The 26,808-nt window shown below is 43.7% G+C and overlaps 1 protein-coding gene across 3 annotated transcripts in view; it reads left to right on the forward strand.

The window, feature by feature from the left end:
• Positions 1-26,808, forward strand: part of dscamb (Down syndrome cell adhesion molecule b) — a 129,175-nt gene that overhangs the window by 63,079 nt on the left and 39,288 nt on the right. For 2 of the 3 annotated variants that reach the window (XM_024445297.2, XM_042297456.1), the window contains 5 exons: positions 20,230-20,376; positions 20,572-20,850; positions 21,071-21,346; positions 23,581-23,877; positions 25,047-25,319. In XM_024445297.2, the coding sequence (XP_024301065.2) occupies positions 20,230-20,376; positions 20,572-20,850; positions 21,071-21,346; positions 23,581-23,877; positions 25,047-25,319 (1,272 nt within the window). Of the gene's footprint in view, positions 1-20,229; positions 20,377-20,571; positions 20,851-21,070; positions 21,347-23,580; positions 23,878-25,046; positions 25,320-26,808 lie in introns of those variants that run through there. The other variant, XM_042297455.1, reaches the window with a different exon arrangement.

Raw genomic sequence — 26,808 nt, forward strand, 5'->3', positions numbered from 1 at the left:
GCAAATTAGTTCTCAATGAGCCAGGCTGCCCAAACTGTTGCATATACCCTGACTCTGCATGCAATGAACGCAAGAGAAGTGACACAATTTCACCTGGTTAATATTGCCTGCTAATCTGGATTTCTTTTAGCTAAATATGCAGGTTTAAAAATATATACTTCTACTTCTGTGTATTGATTTTAAGAAAGGCATTTGGTGTTTATGGTTAGGTACAGTCGTCCAACGATTATGCATTTTTCGCAAATGCGCTTTTGTTAAATCATCCCCCAGCGTTGCATCGATTATATGCAAAGCAGGACACGCTAGATAAACTAGTAATATCATCAACCATGTGTAGTTATAACTAGTGATTATGATTGATTGATTGTTTTTTATAAGATAAGTTTAATGCTAGCTAGCAACTTACCTTGGCTTCTACTGCATTCGCGTAACAGGCAGTCTCCTTGTGGAGTGCAATGAGAGGCAGGTGGTTTTAGCGTTGGACTAGTTAACTGTAAGGTTGCAAAGTTGGATCCCCCGAACTGACAAGGTGAAAATGGTTTGTTCTGCCCCTGAACAAGGCAGTTAACCCACCGTTCCTAGGCCGTCATTGAAAATAAGAATGTTTTCTTAACTGACTTGCCTAGTTAAATAAAATAAAAAATAAAAAATAAATGTTTTAAAAAAGGAGGGAAGTCAGGCGCAGGAGAGTCAAAATGGAGTGTAAATGGAGTCTTTTAATAAATGTCCATGGAACATGCTCCATAACACTTACAGTACAGACATGATCAAACATGGGTACGAGGACCCGTCGCGCACCAACACAACAAATAAACAACACTGACAATAAAACAATCTCTGACAAAGACATGAGGGGAAACAGAGGGTTAAATACACAACAGGTAATGAATGGGATTGAAAACAGGTGTGTGGGAAGACAAGACAAAACCAATGGCTAGAAGACCGGTGACGTCGAACGCCGAGCACCACCCGAACAAGGAGAGGCAACGACTTCGGCAGAAGTCGTGATACCTAAGCTGTTAATTATATGCATATTCTAGCATCTGGTCCAGACAAAATATCCCGTTTACTTTGGGAACGTTATTTTTCCAAAAATGAAAATACTGCCCCCTAGTCACAACAGGTTAAATAAACTAAAAAGTAAATAAAAAATGTTTTTTTTTAAATCGGCAAAATCGGCACCCAAAAATACCGATTTCTGATTCTTATGAAAACTTGAAATCAGCCCTAATTAATCGGCCATTCCGATTAATCAGTCGACCTCTAGTCTGGAGCCCTGTGGGTTCCTGGTAAACTTCAAAAGTTACCAGTTAAATAACCTCCCTTTGCAACCTTACTCAAGTCATCAGGATTGCCTCTCTGTACTGTATATACTGTACGTCAGACATTTAACCTTTATTTAACTTGGCAAGTCAGTTAAAGAACAAATTCGTATTTTACAATTGCAGCCTAACCCAACCAAACCATCCCCTAACCCGGACGACGCTGGGCCAATTGTGCTCCGCCCTATTGGACATGAATGAGATTATTACCTACACTTAATGCTCTCATCAACATCATAAAAAGATCTTTATAAAATAATTGTGATTGGTTTATTTGATTTATTGATTGATTTGAGGCCTTAAATGATTACAGGGAGCTCCTATTCACTCCCCACCACTTCAGCTGCTGGCTGTATGTTTGTTGTCATGCAGTACTTTGACAATTTACGCAACAGCTGGGCATTGTTCATGCAGTCACTAGCTCTGATCTGAGGATGATCCCTTAACAGTAAATGTTGCATTAGACCAACTGTGGAGGCCCAGAGCTCTGGAGGAGGCCTCCTGCTTGTGGACCGAAACACAAATTCATGAATGGACCCTCCACAGCCAATCACCATCATCCCATAGATTAAATCATGTTGGGTTTTGGTGAGGTGATGTTCTTCTCATGTCAAATCTGCTCAAAGACTCCTCCCAGTGAAGTTTGCTGGGTTATTCATGCCTTGGCAGAAGACATGATGCCATATTGGGTGGCTTCCATAACAGATTAAGGAGTTCTAATTTGTATCATAATCTCACATTACAGAATACAGCTCGCTGTACCCATCTCAGGCAGTCAGACACTGGGGAAGGACTGAGAAGAGGAGAGAGGCAGAGGGAGAGAGGGAGGTGAGGAGGAGAGAGAGGGGGAGGGAGGAAGGGGAGAGGGACTGGTTTCCTCATAGACAGCTGGTGATGAGGATGTGTTACTCCCTGTAGCATGCCTCCTCTAGTCTGGCTGCTAAATATGTGATGATGAGGAATCACCAGAGATACTGTATGAGATGCATCAAAACAGAGCAAAGTTGCACCTATGGCACCAATTTAAGGTTGGTTTTACATTTCCCAGCACAATGGTTAAATTTAGGATTTGGGGATGATAAACTGATCCTAGATCTGTGCATAAGTTATATAAAAACACAGGGAGATAAGGAGATGGCAGTCATGGACTTTCACATTGTGACACATAGAGCCATCATTTCTCACAGTGACATATCGACCTTTGCTGACAAGAATGATTACAAACAAAATAATTCACTATTGGAGCAAATGTTATGCAGCATCCATACTCATTTTATATTCAATATATCTCTACGTTGTGTTGGTTCTGTCGTTGGCATCAAGTAAGTAAACACAGCGTAGCATTTGAAGTTAAGGAACAAATGTGTTGAGGCCAGAGAGAAAAGCTAGCAGCAGACGATGCTCCAGAAGCAGCATACAGACAAGTAATAATGACTCCTCGTCTGTTTTCCCCCTCAGACTGAGCTAATATATTTTTGCTGGGTAATGATACCGAGACAGGAGAGCATATTCCCAGTAATTGATCCTGCTGGCTACCGCCGAGCTCTAACGAGCTAAACGAGGAGGAACACCCTCCCAGCCAAGAGCAGAGTTTTTATAGAGGAGAGAAAGAGAGAGAGAAAGAGAGAGAGAGAGAGAGAGAAGCAAATGAATGCATGCAAGTCAGCTTCATGGAGAAATGCAATTTCTAATACAAAGACGTTCCCGGGGTTTATCCATGGTCTCTCTGACGGCGGCATGCTGTAGCAGATCAAAGAGAGGAGTGTAAAATGGTTGGAGAGAGGGCTGCTTGAGCATTCTCTCCTTTTTCTTGTGCTGGAGAGAGAGAGGGAGCGAGGGAGCATGTGGATAGAGCATTCCTTCTTTCATCTCTGACAACATCCACTGGGGTTTGGGATATTGTGAATTTTGGAGTGAAATATTTCAAAGGGGTCGCAGAACTGAAGATTCATCTCTCCTCTACCATGTTGTCTCTATGCTGCTGGGTAGAAATCTAAGGGTTGCTGCACCTGTTGTCTTGTCTTCTTTTCTGATCAAAATGCCTTTCATTTTCACATGATAATACAATCCGACATTGATTAACCAGGATGACACCCAGACCGATAATTGCTGCATCTGCCTCTGAATACTATAGCGCCCTGAATCGTCTCAGGGCCGGGTTTAGGTTCTGAAGAATTGTTTAATGTTAGGCTACCTATTTATTTTTCTGTCTTCTATGTAACGGTTTGTGAACCTGCCTCCAGATATTATATATTCAAATGCATCTAGACAGTGGAACCTCATACAGCACCTACCGTTTTTGTCCATTTGACTTAATTCACATTCTGTATTACGAACTGTTCACAAGAAATAAGTAGTTATAGTTATTGCTGTTGTTGATTAGCGCTGACTACACAATCGCAACAGCTAGATATTATAGGTTAATTGCTGGAGTATTAAATGAACCCATTAAACCCCTTCTTTTCTTTTCCATGCATACCTTGGAATTCTTCTGGAATTAGGTAAGCCATATACATATATTTTACTGTGTTAAATTATAATAATAATACAAAAAAAGTTATAGTTTTGAAACTAAAATATTGTAGTGTAGGCAGCAGATTCAAATTGTTGTCAGGTGCTTCATCAGCATCTCTAACCAGTTCTATCTATACAACTAATATCAAATAGCAAGTAAGAGACAAATTACCAGACGTCATCGCGGCATAAGAATGTCTGGATGGTTTAAGAGGAGTGTATGTAGGATAAAAGCCTAGGGTGTGTTGTTGTGTGATGCCTGAAACCGAGACAACCGAGAGAGGCTGCTGAATGCTGAATATTCATGGGGCGTGCTCGCGAGGGCCCAGATATAAGACGTTTATGTTCTGCCAGCAGGGAAAAAAGGACAATGGGCGCCGCGGAGAGGTGTAGACATCAGTGGTTTAATGGCTTGAATCTAACTCGGGCCAATTAAAAGGCATGCAGCGTGCGCAGGGGTGGGCGGCCATTCATTTCAGGGGAAATTGAGGTTGAAATGAGCCATTGTTCGGACACGTGGCCACAGCATTGCATACTGAGTGCCAGCCCTGCAGTGACACTCTAAAGGGTAGATAGAGGAGAGAGAGAAGAGGATTGCTGTCATGGGTGGAGATTAGGAACAGTGAATGCAGTGTGTGGAGAGATAGAGGAAGAGTGAGAGAGAGAAATGGAGAGAGAGAGACATCCACACACATACAAAGACAGAGAGGGGAAAGAGAGAGATCGAGAGGCAGAGAGAGAAAGACACACTGGGAGAGTTAGATAAAATGCAATGCCTTTGATTTATTCTCTCTGGCTGTAGATGTCTCCCTGTCTTTGTGGATAGGAAATGTCTGGCTGTATTTTCTGCCTATTTCTGTGTGGATAGGGCCAGGGGTTGCCTGGTAGAGTTGGAGTTGCTTTCCCCAGGTGTGACGTCAGCTGGACAGACACTACACACTGCAGAAGTGCTGACTGAGGCCATAGACACACACACACACACACACACGAACACACACACGCCTGACAAAACAGCACTTTGAGATGATACATCACAGCTTGTCAGGCGTGTGTGTGTGTGTGTGTGTGTGTGTGTGTGTGTGTGTGTGTGTGTGGGCATGCCATTACAGGACAGAGATTTGAGAAAATCCTCACTGATGCAATCACTTTATGAACATTATCATCTCATCATCTGTAGTTTCAAATGTAGTCACACAGCTTAAAGCCCCCCTTTCTGTTGAGCTTTCAATATTGTCTTTTGATGGTTTGATACTGTAACCCAGAGAGGCGTTCTGCCTGCATGGCTGCTGAATGTGACCACATGTGACCTTTGGTTAATGTCACACGTCACAGGCTTTCATGTCACCCCAACACAACATGACAGGACTTTTTTCCAACCCCCATTTTCCTCCCCTGAAACAGAGGCATCATTAGAGCTATTTTAGTGTACAGCAGGCAAGGCGGACCACATTAATTGTCCCTGTGAGTGGTCTGGAAGGACGAAGGGCAGTCAGCTGTAAAGGAGAGGCAGGGGCAGGGTGTTGGGGTGTAGGAGGCGGGTTCCCTAAGGGTGGGAGAGGGGGGGCAAATGAGCGAGGGATGCTAGACGTGTGCGCTTATATGTATGGACAGGAAGTTCCTACTCTACACTACCTTTTATAGAATCAGCATGCTAAGGTGTTCTGAAAACCCACATTGGGTGTATTTCATTGATTTGAGGTTTTGACGTCAGACATGTTTTGTGGATACACATCCGTTTCAATATCTTTCTGGGTATTCATGTCGAAAAATGCTCACATCCCAGTCAAATTTCACACACAAAAGAGGAAAAGGCTTCTTTTATCACCAAGTGCACATCTCTCTCTGGGTGTTGGTGTACAAAAGTGATCACAGATTTCCCATTCCTACTGAACTTTACCACAAACATCAGCACCAAGATAATACTCTAACTCATAAGAGCTTAGGAGAAAAGGAGGGAGGAAGAAAAAGGAAAGAGAGGATGCAGAGAGGCCGGAGGCCGGACAAAGAAGAGGCATGGTGAGTATGACCGTATCAGTACAGTGTTGTGAGGTATGACAGAACAGGAGATTCTGCAGGAGGGGCAGTGTCGGGCTGCATCCTAAATTAAACACTATTCCCTATATAGAGTACTACTTTTGGCTAGGGCTCATTTGGGACGAAACCTCAGACAGAGACAGGGCCCTAAGATGGACGGACCCTGGGCCCCTGGGTGTTTAACGAGCTCAGCCTTACGAAGCCATGTGTGTCATCTGATTACTGTAGCATTCTCTGTCTCTCCCTCTTTTGTTCACTCTCTCATTCTCTCTCTTGTTCGTTCTCTCTCTCGCTTCTCTTTCTCTCTCCTTCTCTCTTTCCCCCCTCACCCTCTCTCTCTCTCAGATAAATTATATCCTCAGATCTATTTCTATGTTGGTCTATATTGTTGTTCAGTATTAGATAATAGATATGATCATTTGTATTTATTTATCTATTTTTAGCTGTTGGCTGATATTTTTTTAGCTGTTGGCTAAATGTGTTAAAAGTGGGACAAGAAATGTGGGCTATTTAAGTCTAGTTTTTTCAAGATACAGAAGTTGTCCGCAGTATTGCAACACTACAATATCACAATCATACTTCAGTATTGACCTAATGTGAAACCAGCCTTTTCCACAAACGTTTAAAAGTGCACACATCAGTAACTATATATGCTCTCATAATGGAGCTGGAAAGAATAGCAGCTGTTTTATGGGCTCCTGACCAATTGTGCTATTTTGTGTGTTTTTTGCTGATTTTAACCTTATTTGTACATAATGTTTCCCCCATCGTTTCCTATAACCAAAAATAACTTCTAGACATCAGAACAGTGATCACTAACCTCGATTTGGATGTGGAGTTTTACTTCAATGAGACGACGGCGAAGGACAAACTGCTCATCCCAGACCAGGCCCAAATCCCGACACTCTAAAAAGGAAGAGACTGCGTTATAGAGGCTGGTGTGTGGGATACCTCACAAGACTACATCGGCTAGTGGATAAACTGCCTCTGCACGTCCGTCAATAGAACAGTAATCACTGGAGAATAAACTGGAATAACCCTGTTCAAGTTCTTGAGATCAATGTCATCTGAAGAACTGTAATATCCTACGTTTCTCCAAGTCGTGGCTTAACAAGGACATGGAAAATATAAATCTGGTTGTTCTGTACATCGGCAGGACAGAACGGCAGCGTCGGGTAAACACAAGGGGGGTGGTGTGTGTCTTTGTTAACAACAGCTGGTGTACGATCTCTAATATTAAGGACGTCTCCAGGTTCTGCTCGCCTGAGTTAGAATACCTCATGATATGCCATATTTTTGTAGCTGCCAAATTACCACCACAAGTTGATACTGGCACTTAGTGCATGTCAGAGGCAAAACCAAGCCATGAGGTCGAAGGAATTGTCCGTAGAGCTCAGAAACAGGATTGTGTCGAGGCACAGATCTGTGGAAGGGTACCAAAACATTTTTGCAGCCTTGAAGGTCCCCAAGAACACAGTGGCCTCCATCATTCTTAAATTAAATAAGTTTGGAACCACCAAGACTCTTTCTAAAGCTGGCCACCCGGCAAAATTGAGCAATCGGGGGAGAAGGGTCTTGGTCAGGGCCTTGACCAAGAACCTGATGGTCACTCTAACAAAGCTCCAGAGTTCCTCTGTGGAGATGGGAGAAACTTCCAAAAGGACAACAATCTCTGCAGCACTCCACCAATCAGGCTTTCATGGTATAGTGGCCAGACAGAAGTCACTCCTCAGTGAATGACACATGACAGCCCGCTTGTCGTCCCAGCGTGTTTTCTGTGTGTTACCGTCTCTCTAGTTCTTGTTTCCTAGTCTTCCCGGACCTTTTCTGCCTAACCCTGAGCCTACCTGCCCGTTCTGTCCCCTTTTGACTCTGACTTGGACTACAAACCTCTGCCTGCCCTCGACCTGCCCTCGACCTGCCCTCGACCTGCCCTTTTGCCTGCCCCTTTGTCATAATAAATATACTGAGAACCGAACCATCCGCCTCCTGTGTCTGCATCTGGGTCATATCGTGGTAGTACGAATTGGCCACGACTGACCCAGCAGACTCAGACCAGCTCCACATCACTGTCCCCCTGCAAGGAGCCACAATTGGAAGACACAAGGAACTACTTCAGAACCTACTTCAGAACCTTATGGAGGGACTCCATACCTTGGAGGAATGCCGTGACAATATGCTCAAGTCATTACTGGAACAAGCCACAACGGAAACCTCCCGGGCACACAGTAACCTTGCTACTAGCAATGCTTACCTTCTCTGGAGCACTATACTACAGCCCTCTTCGTTTCCTTCAGATCAGACAAAGATAGTGCATCTTATAATGCTGATAGGACTATTTCTGGAAGGGCTACGGCGGTGTGGGATCAACAATCCGACATTTACCTTAGTCTGGAGGATTTTGTGGTGGAGTTAAGGAAGGGGTTCGATTTCCCGGTGTCTGGGAGACAGGCAGCTTGGAAGCTTCTTTGTCTGCGTCAAGACTCCCGCAGTGTGGCAGACTACACGGTAGACTTTCGCACACTGGCTGCCGAGAGTGCCTGGAACCAGGAGTCCCTGTTCGACGCCTTCCTTCATGGATTATCGGAGGAAATCAAAGACGATCTTGTAGCCCGGGAGTTACCCATGGACTTTGACTCCCTCATAGCCTTGACTATAAGTATCAATGGACGCCTACGGGAACACAGGAGGGAGAGGAGGTTTATTTTCAGCCACACTCGTCCATGGTTTCAACCTTGGACCATTGTCTCCTAGTGAATGTTTACGCAGGCAGAGCTCCAACAGTTGCCTGTATTGTGGTACTACAGGACATTACATATCCATCTATCCAGTAAAAGACCAGGCTCATCATTAGGTACGGTTACGCTGGTGGGCCATAAAGGGAGTCTCCAAACTCCCATTACTTGTATTCCTCTCCACGCGATCCTGTTTTGGGGTGACTGGTCAAAATCTCAGGTGCTCATTGACGCTGGGACTGATGACTGCTTCATGGACGCTACCCTGGTATCTGAGCTGGGTATCTCCAATCAACTTCTCTCCATTCCCATGGACGCCAACGCTTTGGACAGACGCTCCATTGGCAGGGTCACTCGCAGTACGGTTTCCCTCAGCCAAGGAGACAACCCAGCTTATGGTGCAGCACGTCTTCCGGATCCATGGACATCCGGACAACATGGTCTCCGATCGGGGTCCTCAGTTCTTGTCCAGGTTCTGGAAGGCATTTTGCACCCTCATTCGGTCATCGGCCAGTCTATCCTCCAGGTTTCATCCCCAGTCCAACAGTCAATTGGAGCAAGCCAATCAGGACCTGGAGACTACTCTTCACTGCTTCTTCTCTGCCAACCCCACCACCTGGAGCCAGCAACTTGTGTGGGTGGAGTACCCCCGCAACTCCCTTCCCTGCTCAGCAACTGGACTCTCGGCCTCCAAATGTTCCTTGGGTTACCAGCCCCTGCTCTTCCCAGAGCAAGAGGTCAGCATACCCTCGGTCCAGATGTTCGTCCACCGCTGTCGGCGTACATGGAAGAGAGTCCTGTCTGCTCTTCTTAAGACCATCTCCAGGTATCAGAAACAGGTGGATTGCCACCGGACCCCGGCTCCCCGCTATCGGCCCGGGCAGAGGGTATGGCTGTCCACCAGTTTTATTGGTCCATTCCCCATCTCTAAAGTCTTTAGCCTCTCTGCTGTTCGTCTTCTGTTGCCCCGTACCCTCCGTATATACATCCCACTTTCCATGTGTCTAGGATTAAACCTTTGTCTCACAACCCTTTGTCTCCTGTTTCCAGGCCCACCCCTAATCCCGTCTCATCGACGGCCATCCGGCGTACACGGTGAAGTGCCTCCTGAACGTTCCCCCTCGGGGCAGGGGATTCCAGTACCTGGTTGACTGGGAGGGTTATGGCCCGGAGGAGAGGTGCTGGGTCCCTCTAGGAACATCCTGGACCCAGCCCTCATCCCTGAGTTCCGCCGCCGACACCCCGGTCAACCAGGTATGTGCCCAGATAGGATTCCAGGAGTTTGGGTACTGTCACATCCTGATCTGTTTCACCTGTCTTGTGCTTGTCTCCACCCCCCACCAGCTGTCTCCTATTTCTCCCCATTGTCCCCTGTGTATTAATACCTGCATTTTCTGTTTGAACTGCATTCACAGTTCGTCTTGTCTCGTCAAGTCGTCCCAGTGTGTTTTCTGTGTGTTACCTTCTCTCTAGTTCTTGTTTTCTAGTCTTTCCAGTTCTGACCTTCCTGTCTGTCCTGACCCTGAGTCTGGCTGCCATCCTGTCCCTTTTTTACTCTGCCTTGGACTATAAACCTCTGCCTGCCCTCAACCTGCCCTTTTGTCATAAAAAATATTTTGACAACTGAACCATCCTCCTCCTGTGTGCATCTGGGTCATATCCAGAGTCGTGATACTCAGACCTTGAGAAACATGATTCTCTGGTCTGATGAAACCAAGACTTAACTCTTTGGCCTAAATGCCAAGTGTCACATCTGGAGGAAACCTGGCACCATCCCTATGGTGAAGCATGATGGTGACAGCATCTTGATGTGGGGATGTTTTTCAGCGGCAGGGACTGGGAGACTAGTCAGGATCGAGGGAAAGATGAACGGAGCAAAGTACAGAGAGATCCTTGATGAAAACTGCTCCAGAGCACTCAGGACCTCAGACTGGGGCGAAGGTTCACATTCCAACAGGACAACGACCCTAAGCACACAGCCAAGAAAACGCAGGAGTTGCTTCGGGACAAGTGGCCCAGCCAGAGCCCGGACTTGAACCGATCTAACATCTCGGGAGAAACCTGAAAATAGCTGTGCAGCGACGCTTCCCATCCATCCCGACAGGGCTTGAGAGGAGCTGCAGAGATGAATGGGAGAGACGCCCCAAATACAGGTGTGCCAAGCTTGTAGTGTCATACCCAAGAAGACTCGAGGCTGTAATCGCTGCCTAAGGTGCTTCAGCAAAGTACTGAGTAAAGGGTCTGAATACTTATGTAAATGTGATATTTCAGATTATTTCTAATAAATTTGCCCAAATTTCTAATAACCTGTGGTTGCTTTGTCAGAAATGGCTATTGTGTGTAGATTAATCAGGAAAAAAATATATTTAATCCATTTTAGAATAAGGCTGTAACATAACGAAATGTGGAGAAAGTCAAGGGGTCTGAATACTTTCCAAATGCACTTTAGATACACTTTCACACTCTTCACATACGCTGCTACTACTGTGTTTATTATATATCTTGATTGCCTAGTCACTTTTACCCTGACCTACATGCACATTGACTCGGTACCAGTACTCCTTGTATATAGCCTCGCTATTTTATTGCGTTACCATTTCGTCTTTTATTTATTTTTGCTATTTTTTCTTACTTTCTAACTGCATTGTTGGGAAAGGGCTGGTAAGTTAGCATATCACAATAAAGTCTACACCTGTTGTATTCGGCGCATGTGACAAATAAGATTTGATTCAGTGATCTGACAAACCATGCATAATTTATGAAATGCATTGTCAATACTTTGATGGCTTTTTTCCCCTCTGTGCTGTAATCGATTGACAGATTTATTACCACTATTTCATGTTGTTTCATGTGGGCTTCGTGCATTGTTTATTGCAAACTATTTCCAAAGCCGATACTAGCCAGGCCAGTGTATAGCAGTGATTGCACCCCCCAGTGTTGAAGTACGGCAGCTCAAGGCAGCATACAGAAGCTCTCAATCATGACGGGGGACTGCCTGATACACAGCGCCCTGAGGAATAATGGTTATTTTGCATGTGTGTGTGTATGTGTGCATGCGTGTGTTTACTGCAGAGTACAGTATTTGACTCCATTTTTGTGTAAAGTACTTCAGTAAAAATACTTTAAAGTACTACTTAAGTAGTTTTTTCGGGGTATCTGTACTTTACTTTTTACTTTTTTTTACAACTTTTACTTTTACTTCACTACATTCCTAAAGAAAATAATCTACATTTTACTCTATACATTTTCCCTGGCACCCAAAAGTATTTGTTACATTTTGAATGCTTAGCAGGACATGAAAATGGTCCAATTCATGCACTTATCAAGAGAACATCCCTGGTCATCCCTTCTGCCTCTGATCTGGCAGACTCACTAAACACGCATGCTTCATTTGTAAATTATGATTGAGTGTTGTAGTGTGCCCTGGCTATCCATAAATAAATAAAAAACTAAGAAATGGTGCCATCTGGTTTGCTTAATACGAGGAATTTTAAATGATTTATACTTTTACTTGTACTTTTGATATTTTAGCAATTACATTTCCTTTTGATAGTTAAGTGTATTTTACTCAAGTAGTATTTTACTGGGTGACTTTCTCTTTTACTTGAGTCATTTTCTATTAAGGTATCTTTACTTTTACTCAAGTATGACAATTGGGTACTTTTTCCACCACTGATTATTTTGGGGGGATGGGGTGCTTGCTGGAAGTGAGAGAGAGAACAGTTTCCCTGACAACGTCAGTAGTTGTCAACACCTCCGTCTTAATAGTGACAAATGGTACTTATTACATCAGCGTTAATTTCCCCCCATCTCCTTCAGATGAAGATACTTAGCCTGCACTGATCAAATTGTGTCAGCATAATTACTGAGAACAGACCCTATTAAAAGCCAGGGCTTCAGATTCAGTGTCGAGCCTCATGGTTAGGCCTATCATTCAGCTGCATCTCTGGGAGGCTGATGTACACAACCCGTATACTAATGTCCTTAAGTCCAGAACTCTACTCACTCAGACAGAAATACTGGTGCCCCGTTAATAATTTCATAGTGATAAGCATTCACAATACCTTACAATGCAGTGTCTTTGTAAACATATTACTGCCCCCACACACAACTGGAAGCCCCTGTGAAGGGAGTCTACTTGGTAAGAGAAGTAGGTTTTTATCAGCACCCAAAACCATCATGTGAATTGATTTGACCATGGGAAAAAGCTCCAATCTACTGTAAATACTGCAGTGCAGTTCCATTGAATTGAGCCCTATGTCTATTACCCCCCCTGCCTGATAGGAGCTTTTTCCCATGGTCAAATAAATTCACATGATGGCTTCCAGTTGTGTGTGGGAGCAGTAATTTGTTTACAAAGACACTGCATTGTAAGGTAGTGTGAATGCTTATCACTATGAAATTATTAACGGGGCACCAGTCCCTTCTTGGACAAAATTGGTATTCTGTGACTTGACTTATTAGTTATTATGAGTTATGAGTTATTACAATAACTTTGTAAGACTAAAATTTGAATAATAGCAATACATTGATTTAATCTGAAGGTATGAATTCTTTAAGAATATATTGTAGTTATTTTCCAGAATAAAAGACAAACACAAGTTTTTTTATACAATCAACATTTAATAACGCTACATCATGAACATTTCTATAGCAGGTTCAATTTATTTCCAGCCTCACTTTTGTTTTTCCAAATAGAGGCCAAAACAAACCCTAAAATGATTCACTTTTAATTTCATTAAAGTTTAATTTAAAGCTTAAACCTAGCTTTAAAATAACCTCAATTACCATAAGCAATTTCATCAGCTTTATATATGTGGATTTGGTGTTGCCAGTAGCTCAGTGGAGAATACTGTTGTTTCTCTCTGGTTGGGGACTGCATGGAGAGAGAATGAAATTCACAAATTAGTGTCGTCTGATGGGATGGAAATGTGTTAATTGCTGTTTTTAAGCTGCTCCAATAATAAGGTTATGATGGCAGACTGCTCATGGCACATTATTTAGCCCAGAGCCCATATAAACCCACAGAACTGTTGGTTGGTGAAAATAGAGTGCTAAATGTAATTACTCATTTTACAATCCGTGGATATTCTACATCGTCAAATATACATTTAGTGCCAGTGGAAGTGTTTAAAGCTGTGGTGTTAGTTATCTGGTTTAATGTGAAACGTACAGGGTTTCCTGTGGCATTGGCTGTCCTCTCTCTTGTAGCCTACACAGAATGTTGCTCTCCAAAACAAAGACATTTCAGACAAGAGGTAATCATTTGACAGAGAGAAGTGTGAATGTTGTTGTCTCTGGCTGGAGCAAACACCAGCCTTTGTCCTCCCAGTTGATTGGTTTTGCTTGCAGTGTGCTGTCTGTTTGTGCTGAAGCTAACATTAGCCAGCCCACCAGGCATCTCTCAGGGATAACTGACTGCCATGAAGAAGATTACAACCACGTACAAAAATCGCACCTCACAGCTAAAATCCCACCATGTTCAGTCCAACAGTTTTCTCACTGTTGGCTAGAGGTGCTGATACAAGGAGCCAGCTGTAGTAGAGTACATCTAAGGGTGGCTAGCCTGTCTCTCTCTCTCTCTCTCTGCACTGTACTGACCTTGGCTTCTGGTTGTGTGGAAGCAGCACGGAGCCTCTGTTGTTGTCAGAGCAGAGGGAAGAAAGAAATAAAAGAGAACTCTGAGTACCTTTCATCAGGCTAGGAGTCAGAGAGAAAGAATAGCACTCCCTCATTATGCAGTATCGTGTGGAGATGAGAGCGGTTGGGTGGTTGGTGCGTGGTCGCGGAATGGCACGTAGGGAGAACACCTCCACAATGGCACCAGGTATGCAGAGAGCACCTGGAGGGAAGGTAGATTAATTATTCATTCAAGTACAATACAGTAGCTCCCTGCCTGCCTGCTGTCTCTGTGCCCAGCCAGGCTCAAACTAAAGGCTCACACACACATCGCACTGAATGGGCATCTACCATTCGTCTGTCGATCTTTCAGCGCACTGTGTTTTAGGAACCACCCACTGTAGAACGTCAAACTGCCTACATTTTCCCATGCGATTCTACATGTAAAATCAGTACACACTTGGTTCACAAATTACATTGAGGTGCTAAGTACTCTCAGCCAGCAAACGCTATTGGTCTGTCTGAGCCCTAAGGCTGTGTGTTTATAGGATCCACAGTACTGAACAACTCAGGTCCCTGAGGTTTTGCAGGCTGGAGCTCTGTTGATGTTTTTGAAGAAGCTAGTATAGTCCAATAATCTCCTGTATAGGCCTTGTATTACTAATACGGGTTGAAGGCTCATTGATATCAGAACTTGAAGAAGGAGTTTGAAATACTAACAAGCTGCATTTGAACTTTTGTTCAGTTCAGTCAGTTATTGATGTGTAAAGCTAATTCAAGCGAATTCAGGACAACCATTGTTGGTTGTGTTTAGGTACTGTACAGGTCATTCTATACTCTACTACACTCTACTACACATATGTGTTAGTGGCTACCAGAATTTTTTTATGCGCTCCTTCACAATCCAAACTAGCATTTTAATTGCCGCCTGTCTCTCATCGTGTAGTGAGCAAGGCTGGGAGGTCAACCTCTTCAAGAGTCCACTGGGATATGTGCCAATAGTGCTCACTGAAATGTTTTTTATTGTTGTATAATCTAGCCATAATTGGTACTAGCATATCAGACCTACTGTATAGCATATGCTTTTGTTTGCTATTTTAAGAGGTTTTCTTCTGTAAAATACTGTACATTCATTCTATATGCTATTTCAGATAAAGTCCTATCCTTCAAATATAGTCCTGAATCACAGGTTCAAACCAGAACTTTGATCAAAACTAAAGAGAGTAGAAAACAACTCTGCATGATTTATTCAAATGACATATTTCACATGTAAGATTTGTGTTTAAATATGCATAGTTCATCTCATGACAGCTGGGCATTTTTTGCATGGATTGATTCAACCCACCTGAATGATTTATGATGAGTAAAAAGGCATCTTTAATTTACTGAGGAGAGGTAAATAACACCAGTCACTCATTGCAAAATGGAGGATGCTTTCTTTACAGGCCAATCACAACAAGCCATCAAATAATTCCTCTAAAATCACTTCTTGATTTTACAGATCTTTGATCTTTGAGAGGATTAGGGTTGAGTGACGGATCAAAGGAGTTACTATGTGTCCTTAAGTGGTGTTTTGATGTAGCACAAAGGAGAAGAGGGGAGATGGTGACACGCTTCGTCACCCTTCCACACACATTCATTATTAACGCTCCACAGTGCGCTGAGTCCCTACCCTACACGTGGGTCGGTGTGGTGTGGCTGGGCCAGCTGTCTAGCGGGCTGGGCTCTGTGTACTGGAAGAGATAGGATTATTATATATACAGTATGGCTTGCAAACCCCTCTAACCTCAAATAACAGGAATCAAGACACATACTGTACATGTAGCTGAATAGGGAGAGAGGACAGAAAGAGGACAGACAGAGGACAGAGAGAGGACAGAAAGAAGTGGGAAGGATGTTAAAATGGGATGAGGGACTGAGCGATGGATGAAGGAGAGGAAGGTCCAGAGAGAGGGCAGAGTATGTTTTATATTATCCAGGGTGTGAGGACTGGGCTGTTGGTAAATGTAGCCGACGTACACTATGACAGCCATGATGGAGCCATGTTGTCAGCCAGCCGGGTGTCCATGCATCCACCCTACTGCGCTATTGGCTGAGGAGGAGCTCCCTGACTCCCTGTCCTTGCATGGTGAGGTCAGCAGCCCAGTGACCTGACCTCAATTATACCAGATTAGAGATCAGATCCCCGGCACGCTGACCTCGGAGCAGCCACCAATTAAACTCCGAACATGCCCTCAGAAAAGAACATCCTGTCCAGGAGGACAAGGAGAGAGTGTGGAGGAGCAGGCGGAGCCAAGATCGCTGTCATTACAATGTCCACACCTATTTCTCATACATTTTTCCCCTTGAGGTTTTCGACAATGCTTTTAGGCATTGTAGCATTTTGTACTGCTATTTCCATGTCTTTGACTACAGATCTGTATTTGTGTCTTAGCATATTGCTTTAGTCTCCCTATCACACATTAGCTGTTGGCGAAGTTGAATACACAGCTGTGTGTAGATTCACTCTACCAATAAGATTAGAGCTAACCCACTGGGCACACACTGGTTGAATCAACGTTGTTTCCATGTCATTTAAATGAAATTACGTTGATCCAATGTGGAATAGATGTAGAATTGATTTCTGTGCCCATTGGGAAGCCACATGGCCAGAATAATCCTATCCGTCATCTCTCTATGGAACTGGGAAACACAGTCTAAGTCACCAGAGGAGCCAGAACCCCCTTCCCTTAAAAAGGAGGATGCACATTCTCATCTACAAGTCGTGTCTTATTTAGCATTCTTAGTATGTGTGTCTTATTTAGCATTCTTAGTATGTGAGTCTTATTTAGCATTCTTAGTATGTGAGTCTTATTTAGCATTCTTAGTATGCAAGTCTTATTTAGCATTCTTAGTATTCAAGTCTTATTTAGCATTCTTAGTATGCAGGTCTTATTTAGCATTCTTAGTATGCAAGTCTTATTTAGCATTCTTAGTATGCAAGTCTTATTTAGCATTCTTAGTATGCAAGTCTTATTTAGCATTCTTAGAATGCAAGTCTTATTTAGCATTCTTAGTATGCAAGTCTTATTTAGCATTCATAGTATGCAAGTCTTATTTAGCATTCTTAGTATGCAAGTCTTATTTAGCATTCTTAGAATGCGAGTCTTATTTAGCAGCTTCGTATGTGAGTCTTATTTAGCATTCTTAGTATGCGAGTCGGGAGAAATTCGATTTAGTCCCGGGCAAAGTGAGGGTCATTAGATTAAGTGTGTTTCTGGAGAACGAAGGGAGAGCTAGCTCCTTCAGATCAGCAGGGCTGGGAAGGGAATGTGTGGAGCTGGGCTGAGCTGGGCTAGACAGGGCTGGGAAGGGCAGGGTTGGGCACGGCAGGGCTGGGCTGGACAGAGCTGGGAAGGGCAGGGTTGGGCACGGCAGGGCTGGGCTGGGAAGACCAGGGCAGGGCAGCATTCCAGGCTCTTTTGATGCCCTGCCTTTATCACAAACACCAGGCTGCCTGTTTCAATGATTTCACCTCAGGTTCAGAAGCTTAATCTATACATACAAATATGCTGAGTATATAAAACATTAAGGATGCCTGCTCTTTCCATGACATAGACTGACCAGGTCCAGGTGAAAGCTATGACCCCTTATTGATGTCAAATCCACTTCAATCAGTGTAGATGAAGGGGAGGAGACCAGTTAAATAAGGATTTTTAAACCTTGAGACAATTGAGACATGGATTGTGTATGTGTGCCATTCAAGACAAAATATTTAAGTGCCTTTGAATGGGGTATGGTTGTAGGTGCCAGGAGCACCGGTTTGTGTCAAGAACTGCAACGCTGCGTTTTTTTACGCAGCATTAACAGTTTCCTGTGCGCATCAAGAATGGTCCACCACTCAAAGGACATCCAGCCAACTTGTCACCACTGTGGGAAGCATTGGTGTCAACATGGGCCAGCATCCCAACTCAATATTAGGAAGGTGGTCCTAATGTTTGGTATACTCTGTGTATACTCGGTGTATAACAGTACTGTATGTCTGGAGGATCTGATACAGGCTAACATTGATAGGGACAGAGTATTGAGTACTGTGAAATCAAAAGCCAGATGGTGGAGAAGGAGTCAGAGGCAAGGAGAGAGAAAGTCTAATAGAAAGGAGAGCGAGATAGGAGAGAGAAAGACTAATAGAAAGGAGAGCGAGATAGGAGAGAGAAAGACTAATAGAAAGGCGAGCGAGATAGGAGAGAGAAAGACTAATAGAAAGGAGAGCGAGATAGGAGAGAGAAAGATTAATAGAAAGGAGAGCGAGATAGGAGAGAGAAAGACAATAGATTTTCTTTCATTTAGATTTTCTGCTGCAGACTGCTGAGCCTCTGTCTTCTCTCTAGCATCCCCTCTTCCTGCTCTTCAGTCTGTCATAACACAATAACAGAGGTCTGACAGCTTAAAAGACACTGGAGGAGCATGGAGGTGCTTGGGGAGAAAATTGCTGCAGAACACAGGCTGCTCAGCGGCTAGAGAGAAATACCATTTTGTCTCGCACAAGATGGATTCCACTGTGAGATTGCAGGGTACCAAAGACAGAATCAAAATGGAGAACCTTTAAAAAAGCTTTTTTTATTTTTATTTTTACATAATTGCTATTGGCCTATGTTGGTGATATCAAATACTCTGATACAAATCACACCATTTTATATTTTCCCTTTGATTGCACAATGTATTGTGACAATATTGAATATTGAAGAAGTAAATCATACATATCATTTATGAATATCAATATGAAAGAGATATCATTTTGATATATCTGATCTCCTCAACCTTTAAATAAATGCCTGGCAATGATAAGGGCACGCATGCACACACACACACACACACACACACACACACACACACACACACACACACACACACACACACACACACACACACACACACACACACACACACACACACACACACACACACACCACACACACACACACACACACACACACACCACCCTCCCTCTACAGATCGCACTGCTGGTTGCCCGTCACACAACTGCATTTAAATCAGGAGCTAGAAACCCCTTCAGGATATCAAATCCATGGACTCTGGTGTCTATCCTAACTAGGTCAACTCTTACAATAGCTGCAGACTCTTTCTCCCTCTCCTCCCTCTCCTTATTTTTACTACCTTTCAATAGTGGATTTGTATTTTTTATTTATTTGTATGAACATTAGATCATGAATGAATTATTAAATATGCCAATATTAAATGCAGGTAAAATATTTCTTTATCCGGTCCTTTTGTATTTTTTACCAATTGATACTTGTCATTGATTCTCTGTAGATTTCAGGCCAGAATGGTGCATGACGTTTTACAGTCCATTTTGATCAGGCTTTATCTAAAGACACCTTCCTCGTTGTCAGAGACAAGGCACAGCCCTGCTACTGTAGCTGGTTTTAACTGAAGCTGCCCCTGGCTGGTGTTCCTTGGGGCCTAAATGCTCACTAAGCTGTCTCTGTCTTAGCATGCTCGCCACAGCACAGTGAAGACAATCTCCTGTAAATTGCTTTTTCGATCAGTTTTGACATCAATCTGCTCTCCTGGGGATAACGCATGCATATGATTGCGAGAGGAAGGTATCATTCCTTATAGATGTTGACAACCCCACTCAGTCGGGTTTGATCCCCAGAATTAACATAATATTATTGCACAGACTGAACTGCTAGTGACACCCAAAGAGGATTTGGTTGCTGTAGCAGAGATTTAGACCAAATAGATTGCTGGAGCTAGGGAGGGCAGAGGCCAAATGTAAAGGTTATCTCAGGTAAAAGGTCTTGGTATGAAATGTTTAAGGATATGTATAATATAACTTATCTAGATAATTCAGTACTGTTTGTGAATGCCATGGATTATGCGGGACCGGGTGTCTTTTCCAGCTGGATGGCGTACTACAGTAGCTTCCTATGAGCTGATTGGCTCCTGTAATTTTTATGTGAATAATCCCTCCTTTCTTTCTCTCTCTTTTTCTCTTCCAGGACCTAGATTTCTCATCACAACCACAGGAGCCTTGTATATTCTGGACGTCCAGAATGAGGATGGATTGTATAACTACCGCTGCACCACACGGCATCGCTACACGGGCGAGACCAGGCAAAGCAACAGCGCCCGGCTTTTTGTGTCAGGTCAGTCTGTGCTGCCCTAAATACCTACATAACGGTACCCCAGAAACATCTAGATATCTTTACAGTACACCATGTTGCAGTAATACATCAGAAAACTCTGCATCTTCATACACTGCAAAGTCCACAATACAGTGAATGCTATCGTAACACTCTCTATTCTTATCATAACAACTTCTCTCTCTTATCTCTCATAAGATCCCACCAACTCAGAGCCGGGGATTCTGGATGGCTTTGACCGTCGGGAGGTCATGGCGTCCCATCGGGTGGAACTGCCCTGTAAGGCGTCAGGCCATCCCATGCCCAAGTACCGCTGGCTGAAGGACAACAGCCCCCTGGAGCCCGACACACGTTTCCGCCAGAGTGTCACGGGCCTGCTGATAGAGAGCGCCCAGCCCACCGACTCTGGCACCTACGTGTGTGAAGTGTGGAACAGCTATGGCAACGCTGAGGTGGTGGGCCGGCTTATGGTCAAGCGTGAGTCCAAACACCACATCACACTCACACATCAGGAGCTATCCCAGCCTGGGTGCCATGATGTCTCTGCATTAGCTGCTCTAGCCCTGTCACTTTGTTGATCTATTTCTTTGATAATGTTCTCACAACAAAATAGTTGTGTCACGGTATAAGAATGTCATAGGCCACCAGTTTGGTTTGTGGTTTTTGATGTGTGTTCTGTGTTTTCTCTGGTGTCCAGAGCCCCTGAAGGCGGTGGTCAGCCCACGAAAGGTGAAGGGCAGCGTGGGTAGTAAGGTGTCCTTGCATTGCAGTGTCAGTGGCTCTGATGAGTATGAGCTGTCGTGGTATCGTAACGGAGAGATCATCTACCCTGGCAACAACGTGCGGATCACAGGCATCAGCAGGGAGAACCTGATCATGGAGGGCATGGCCAAGAGCGATGGCGGGGCCTACCAATGTTTCGCCAGGAAGAACAAAATGTCTGCTCAGGATTTTGTTCAGGTCATTTTGGAGGGTGAGATACAGTACAGGTTTCTATTATAGATCAATGCTACTATGGCAGTTATTTGATATATTGGTGTTCTTATAATAAGACAGTAGTTAAAATATACAACCATGCGGGTTTTTCTTCATGTGTACTGTACTGCTTGGAAGTTGACTATAGCATGGGTGGTTACGGTTTTATGTTGTGTGTATGTTTTGTGTCCATGTACTGTACCAGTCAAACATTTAGTCACACCTACTCTTTCCCGGTTTTATCTTTAGTTTGACTATTTTCTACATTGTAGAATAATAGTGAAGGCATCAAAACTATGAAATAACACATATGGAATCATGTATCACATATGGAATCACCAAGAAAAGTGTTAAACAAATCAAAATATATGTTATATTTGAGATTTTTCAAAGTAGCCACCCTTTGCCTTGATGACAGCTTTGCACACTCTTGGTATTCTCTCAACAAGCTTCATGAGGTAGTCACCTGGAATGCATTTCAAATAACAGGTGTGCCTTATTCATTTGTGGAATTTCCTTCTTAATGCGTTTGAGCCAGTCAGTTGTGTTGTGACAAGGTAGGGATGGTATACAGAAGACAGCCCTATTTGGTAAAAGTCCAAGTCCATATTATGGCAAGAACAGTTCAAATAAGCAAAGAGAAATTACACTCTATTACTTTAAGACATGAAGGTCAGTCAATCCGGAAAATTTGATGAAACTGGCTCTCATGAGGACAGCCACAGGAAGGAAGAACCAGAGTTACCTCTGCTGCAGAGGATACGTTCACTAGAGTTACCAGCCTCATAAATTGCAGCCCAAATAAAAGCTTCACAGAGTTCAAGTAACAGAAACATCTCAACATAAACTGTTCAGAGGAGACTACGTGAATCAGGCCTTCATGGTAGAATTGCTGCAAAGAGACCACTACTAAAGGACACCAATAAGAAGAAGAGACTTGCTTGGGTCAAGAAACACAAGCAATAGACATTAGACCGGTGGAAATCTGTCCTTTGGTCTGATGAGTCCAAATTTGAGATTTTTGGTTCCAATGGCCGTGTCTTTGTGAGACACAGAGTAGGTGAACGGATGATCTCCACATGTGTGGTTCCCACCGTGAAGCATGGAGGAGAAGGTGTGATGGTGTGGGGGTGCTTTGCTGGTGACACTGTCTGTGATTTATTTATAATTCAAGGCACACTTAACCAGCATGGCTACCACAGAATTCTGCAGCGATACGCCATCCTGATCTGGTTTGCGCTTAGTGGGACTATCATTTGTTTTTCAACAGGACAATGACCCAGCACATCTCCAGGCTGTGTAAGGGCTATTTGACCAAGAAGGAGAGTGGTGGAGTGCTGCGTCAGATGACCTGGCCTCCACAATCACCCAACCTCAACCCAATTGAGATGGTTTGGGATGAGTTGGACCGCAGACTGAAGGAAAAGCAGCCAACAAGTGCTCAGCATATGTGGGAACTCCTTCAAGACTGTTGGAAAAGCATTCCAGGTGAAGCTGGTTGAGAGAATGCCAAGAGTGTGCAAAGTTGTCATCAAGGCAAAGGGTGGCTACTTTGAGGAATATAAAATATAAAATACATTTTGATTTGTTTAACACTTTTTTGGTTACTACATGATTCCATATGTGTTATTTCATAGTTTTGATGTCTTCACCATTTTTCTACATTGTAGAAAATAGTAGAAATAAAGAAAAACCCTTGAATGAGTAGGTGTGTCCAAGCTTTTGACTGGTACTGTATGTTTAGTTGCAGCAGCAGTGACTTAGCAGAAAGGGATATTGGCCCTGGATCGATACAGGGCCAGTGTTGTGCTCCTGCAGAACAGCAACTGTTATTAGGGTTACTACCCCAGTCAGCTTTAAACTGAGCCTGGTTGCTTGGGCAACTGTCTCGCATGGCCACGGAACTGTATAAGGAGGATATTGATGATCTATAATGATGTAGAACATGCTAGGGTTATCAGAGAGCAACAGCAGGCCACTCTAAAATAGAGCTGTTTTCTATCATTAAGAATTGTTCTTGGTTTTGTGTTGCACATTATTTTCACACTTGTAAGGAATTATTTGAATTGTTTTATGTGAGCGATACCTTAGCTGACTAATGTCAGTATAGAATACGTTTACAATGTTCATACAGTACATGATGCAGAGATTTGTCAGGTTTTTCTGTCCAAGCCTCTTGATGTAGTCATATTAACCATTACCCATGGTCTCCCCCTCTCTCTCCCCTTTCAGACGGCACTCCGAAGATTCTGTCCTCCTTCAGTGAGAAGGTGGTCAACCCCAACGAGCCGGTCTTCTTGGTGTGTAACGTCAAAGGCACTCCCCCTCCCTCCTGCACCTGGAACCTGGACGACGACCCGGTCATCAAGGACAGTCACCACCACCCTGGCCACTACGAGACCCACGAGGGCCACGTGGTCAGCCAGCTGAACATCACCCACACCAAGGAGGTGGACGGAGGGGTGTACCGCTGCACCTGCAGGAACTCGGCCGGGGCGGTCTACCACCAGGCTCGAATAAACGTAAGAGGTGCTTGTCAGATCAGCTCCTCCAAAACAACAAAAACATACACCTAACTCATTTTTGTTTGGTTTCCAAGTTAAATGCCTGTTTCTTTTAGGTTTTTGTTCTATTCTCCCTCCTTTGCTAAGTGCCTACATATTCCTAACCTTTTTATTTGAGCTCATTTTCTTTCTTTCTTTATTTCTTCCTTTTTTCCCTCAGTTTCAGTTTCAGCTTTGGACTCCATTGTTTAGTTTCTCCTAATTTCCTACATGTTTAAAAAAAATGTTTTTAATCCCTGTGTGAATTTCTCTTGTCACATTGCCCCTCTTTGTATGATTGTGATACTCCAGCTCTATAGCTTTTTCTATTCTAACACTGCTATTTCTAGTCGCCCATATGTTGTTGGCCTGTTTGCATGTCAGTCCCTCATACTGTCAAAGACAATGCCAGGTCACAACCAATCATGTTTTGTCAGTGTGCGTTTGTGTATGTGTGATCCATCCATAACATGTCTGTTCTATTGATTGTGTCTCATTTGTTGGACAGGGACGTTCTGCTTGCTATAATACCTCTCTTCCTGTCTTTAATAGTAATCTGATCCTCTACACAGATGCAGAGATGTTGCAGAGATGATTCCCTTCAGCTGATTTACACTGCTGTTCCATGTGTAGATGTTTGAACACATTTGACCAATGTATTTTATTTGTAGGCCTTAATGACAGGCAGGTTTTCAGCCCAGTGTGGTGTATACTGGTAAACGCTGTACTGCATGTTTCTATGCTGGTGGTGTTTTTATCTTAAGACTGTAAAAGGGATTATAGTTCTCTCTCTTTTGTTTCCTTGGTTAGTTTCTTACTTACTTTTTGTTGTTGAATGTATAGTTTATTTATTCAACGAGACAGTTAGTTTCAAGTGGCTCTTGGATTTGTAATGCAGATAACTCATACAGTGAATATTGTCCACTAAAATGTTCTGTCTTTCAGCTGTCAGCCAACCCTACCTTGTCCTTGTCTAATTTGGTCCTGATTTCACAGCCCTCTCTTCAGAGTCTACCATGAGGTCCTGTGGTAAAAACAAACACATTTGGGTGTGCTGTCAATACATACGGCTTGATGTTGCTGACTGTCATGTCACAATCCTCTCACCCATAAATGTGTTTATAGAGAGCTCTCTCTCCCTCTCTGTATTTTTAGGGGCTGCCAGCATCCGTCCAATGAAAAACATCACAGCCATCGCAGGGCGGGACGCGTACGTCCACTGTCGCGTCATTGGCTACCCATACTATTCCATCAAGTGGTATAAGAACTCCCACCTGCTCCCCTTTAACCACCGGCAGCGGGCCTTCGAGAACAACGGCACTCTGAAGCTGTCCAACGTGCAGGAGCTGGACCAGGGAGAGTACAACTGCAGGGTATTGGTCAAACCTCATCAAGAGACCAATCAGAGCGTCCATCTCAATGTCAAAGGTAGGAAGAGCCTGCCTCCCTGACTCATGCACTGTGACAGTACACAGTAAACAAGGTATTTTTTTCTAATATCCACACTAGCATACCACAATTTGGAAAGTGTAAAGGAAGTCACATTGCTTTCTTAGCGAATACCACTTCCTCTCGATTCAACCCATACCCGGCACAAACTTGGTACCTCTGTCTTGCTAGCACACATGACCACCCTCCTGAAGCATCTTACCAGTCGGCACCACGTGAAAAGCTAGCTACTCACTGGCGCAAGTGGGGACACTTCAGGCTGAGCAGTAGGTTACACACATCACCATGTGCTACATAAGCATTCTAAGAGGTATGAGAGTGTGGACAGTAGAACATGGCAATGCTGTAGGCAGAGATAGGAAGTGACCTCGCAGGTCATACTCCCATTGGCCAGAGCCATCATAAGCTACAGAAAAAATGCCTGACATTCACCACTGCTATGACTGCGCTTCTTTGGTATGTGAGACTAAACTAGAGTCATTAGTATGACTGTACATACAGTAGTGTTTGAGCTTGATTACCAGAGACCCAGAATACGTAATGGGAATGTTAACGAGTGATTCCCCACGCCTCATATCCATGTCATGAATGATGCAGCCACTGCTTAAAACATTTCCAGGAGATGAGGCTGGGGTGGGGGAAAGGGGGACCACATGATATAAAGCAACACTTCCCCGCTACAAGTATCTTAGTTCATTTGCTCTGCTCAAGCTTCAAATTCTGAAAGCGGCTGGGGAGATCCCAGGAGTCCATTATCACTACTTTGTTGTGAATTAAATCAGTTCTCAAGTGCTGCTTATTTCAGTGTTATTTTAACTCATTGATTCTCAAATGCAGCTGACTTGCGAGATGGCTGGAGAGTCCCCTGAGAAGGTGCCACAGTGGAGTCACCAAAATACAGAATCACCCCTTCAAGTGCTTATGGAATAGTACACCTGTTCTTGGTACTGTTTGCTCCGACTCAGAGTACAGGATGTTCGGCTAGACTGGAGGAATGACTGGTGGAATTATGTGATGATTCACTCTCAGTCCTTCTGAGTTCAGAGTCTATTCAACGATGTCCAATGACGAAAGGGATTGATAGAATATTGAAGTATGACACACAGGAGATTGTACCGGTATAGTTTGAGTTTGAGTTTATTTTTATTTTTCATGGACAGTGCACATTAATCAATGTTTCAGTAAAAGTGCCAGTTTTAGCCAGCCGGCTAATTTTCAACCGCAGTCCCTGGGCAGGTTATTAAAAACAATTACAATATAGACAATAGCAACATAGGACAAGCAAGACATAGCATACAGACAGAGCAACATAGGACAAGCAAGACGTAGCATACAGACAGAGCAACATAGGACAAGCAAGATGTAGCATACAGACAGAGCAACAAAAAAAGCAGCAAGACAAAATTCATAAAAGCAACAAAGTGTTTCCACACCTCACAAGTTACAGACAACAGACATGGAAAGCGGC

This window comes from Oncorhynchus tshawytscha, linkage group LG14 (assembly GCF_018296145.1).
Source record: "Oncorhynchus tshawytscha isolate Ot180627B linkage group LG14, Otsh_v2.0, whole genome shotgun sequence".
Classification (NCBI taxonomy): Eukaryota; Metazoa; Chordata; class Actinopteri; order Salmoniformes; family Salmonidae; genus Oncorhynchus; species Oncorhynchus tshawytscha.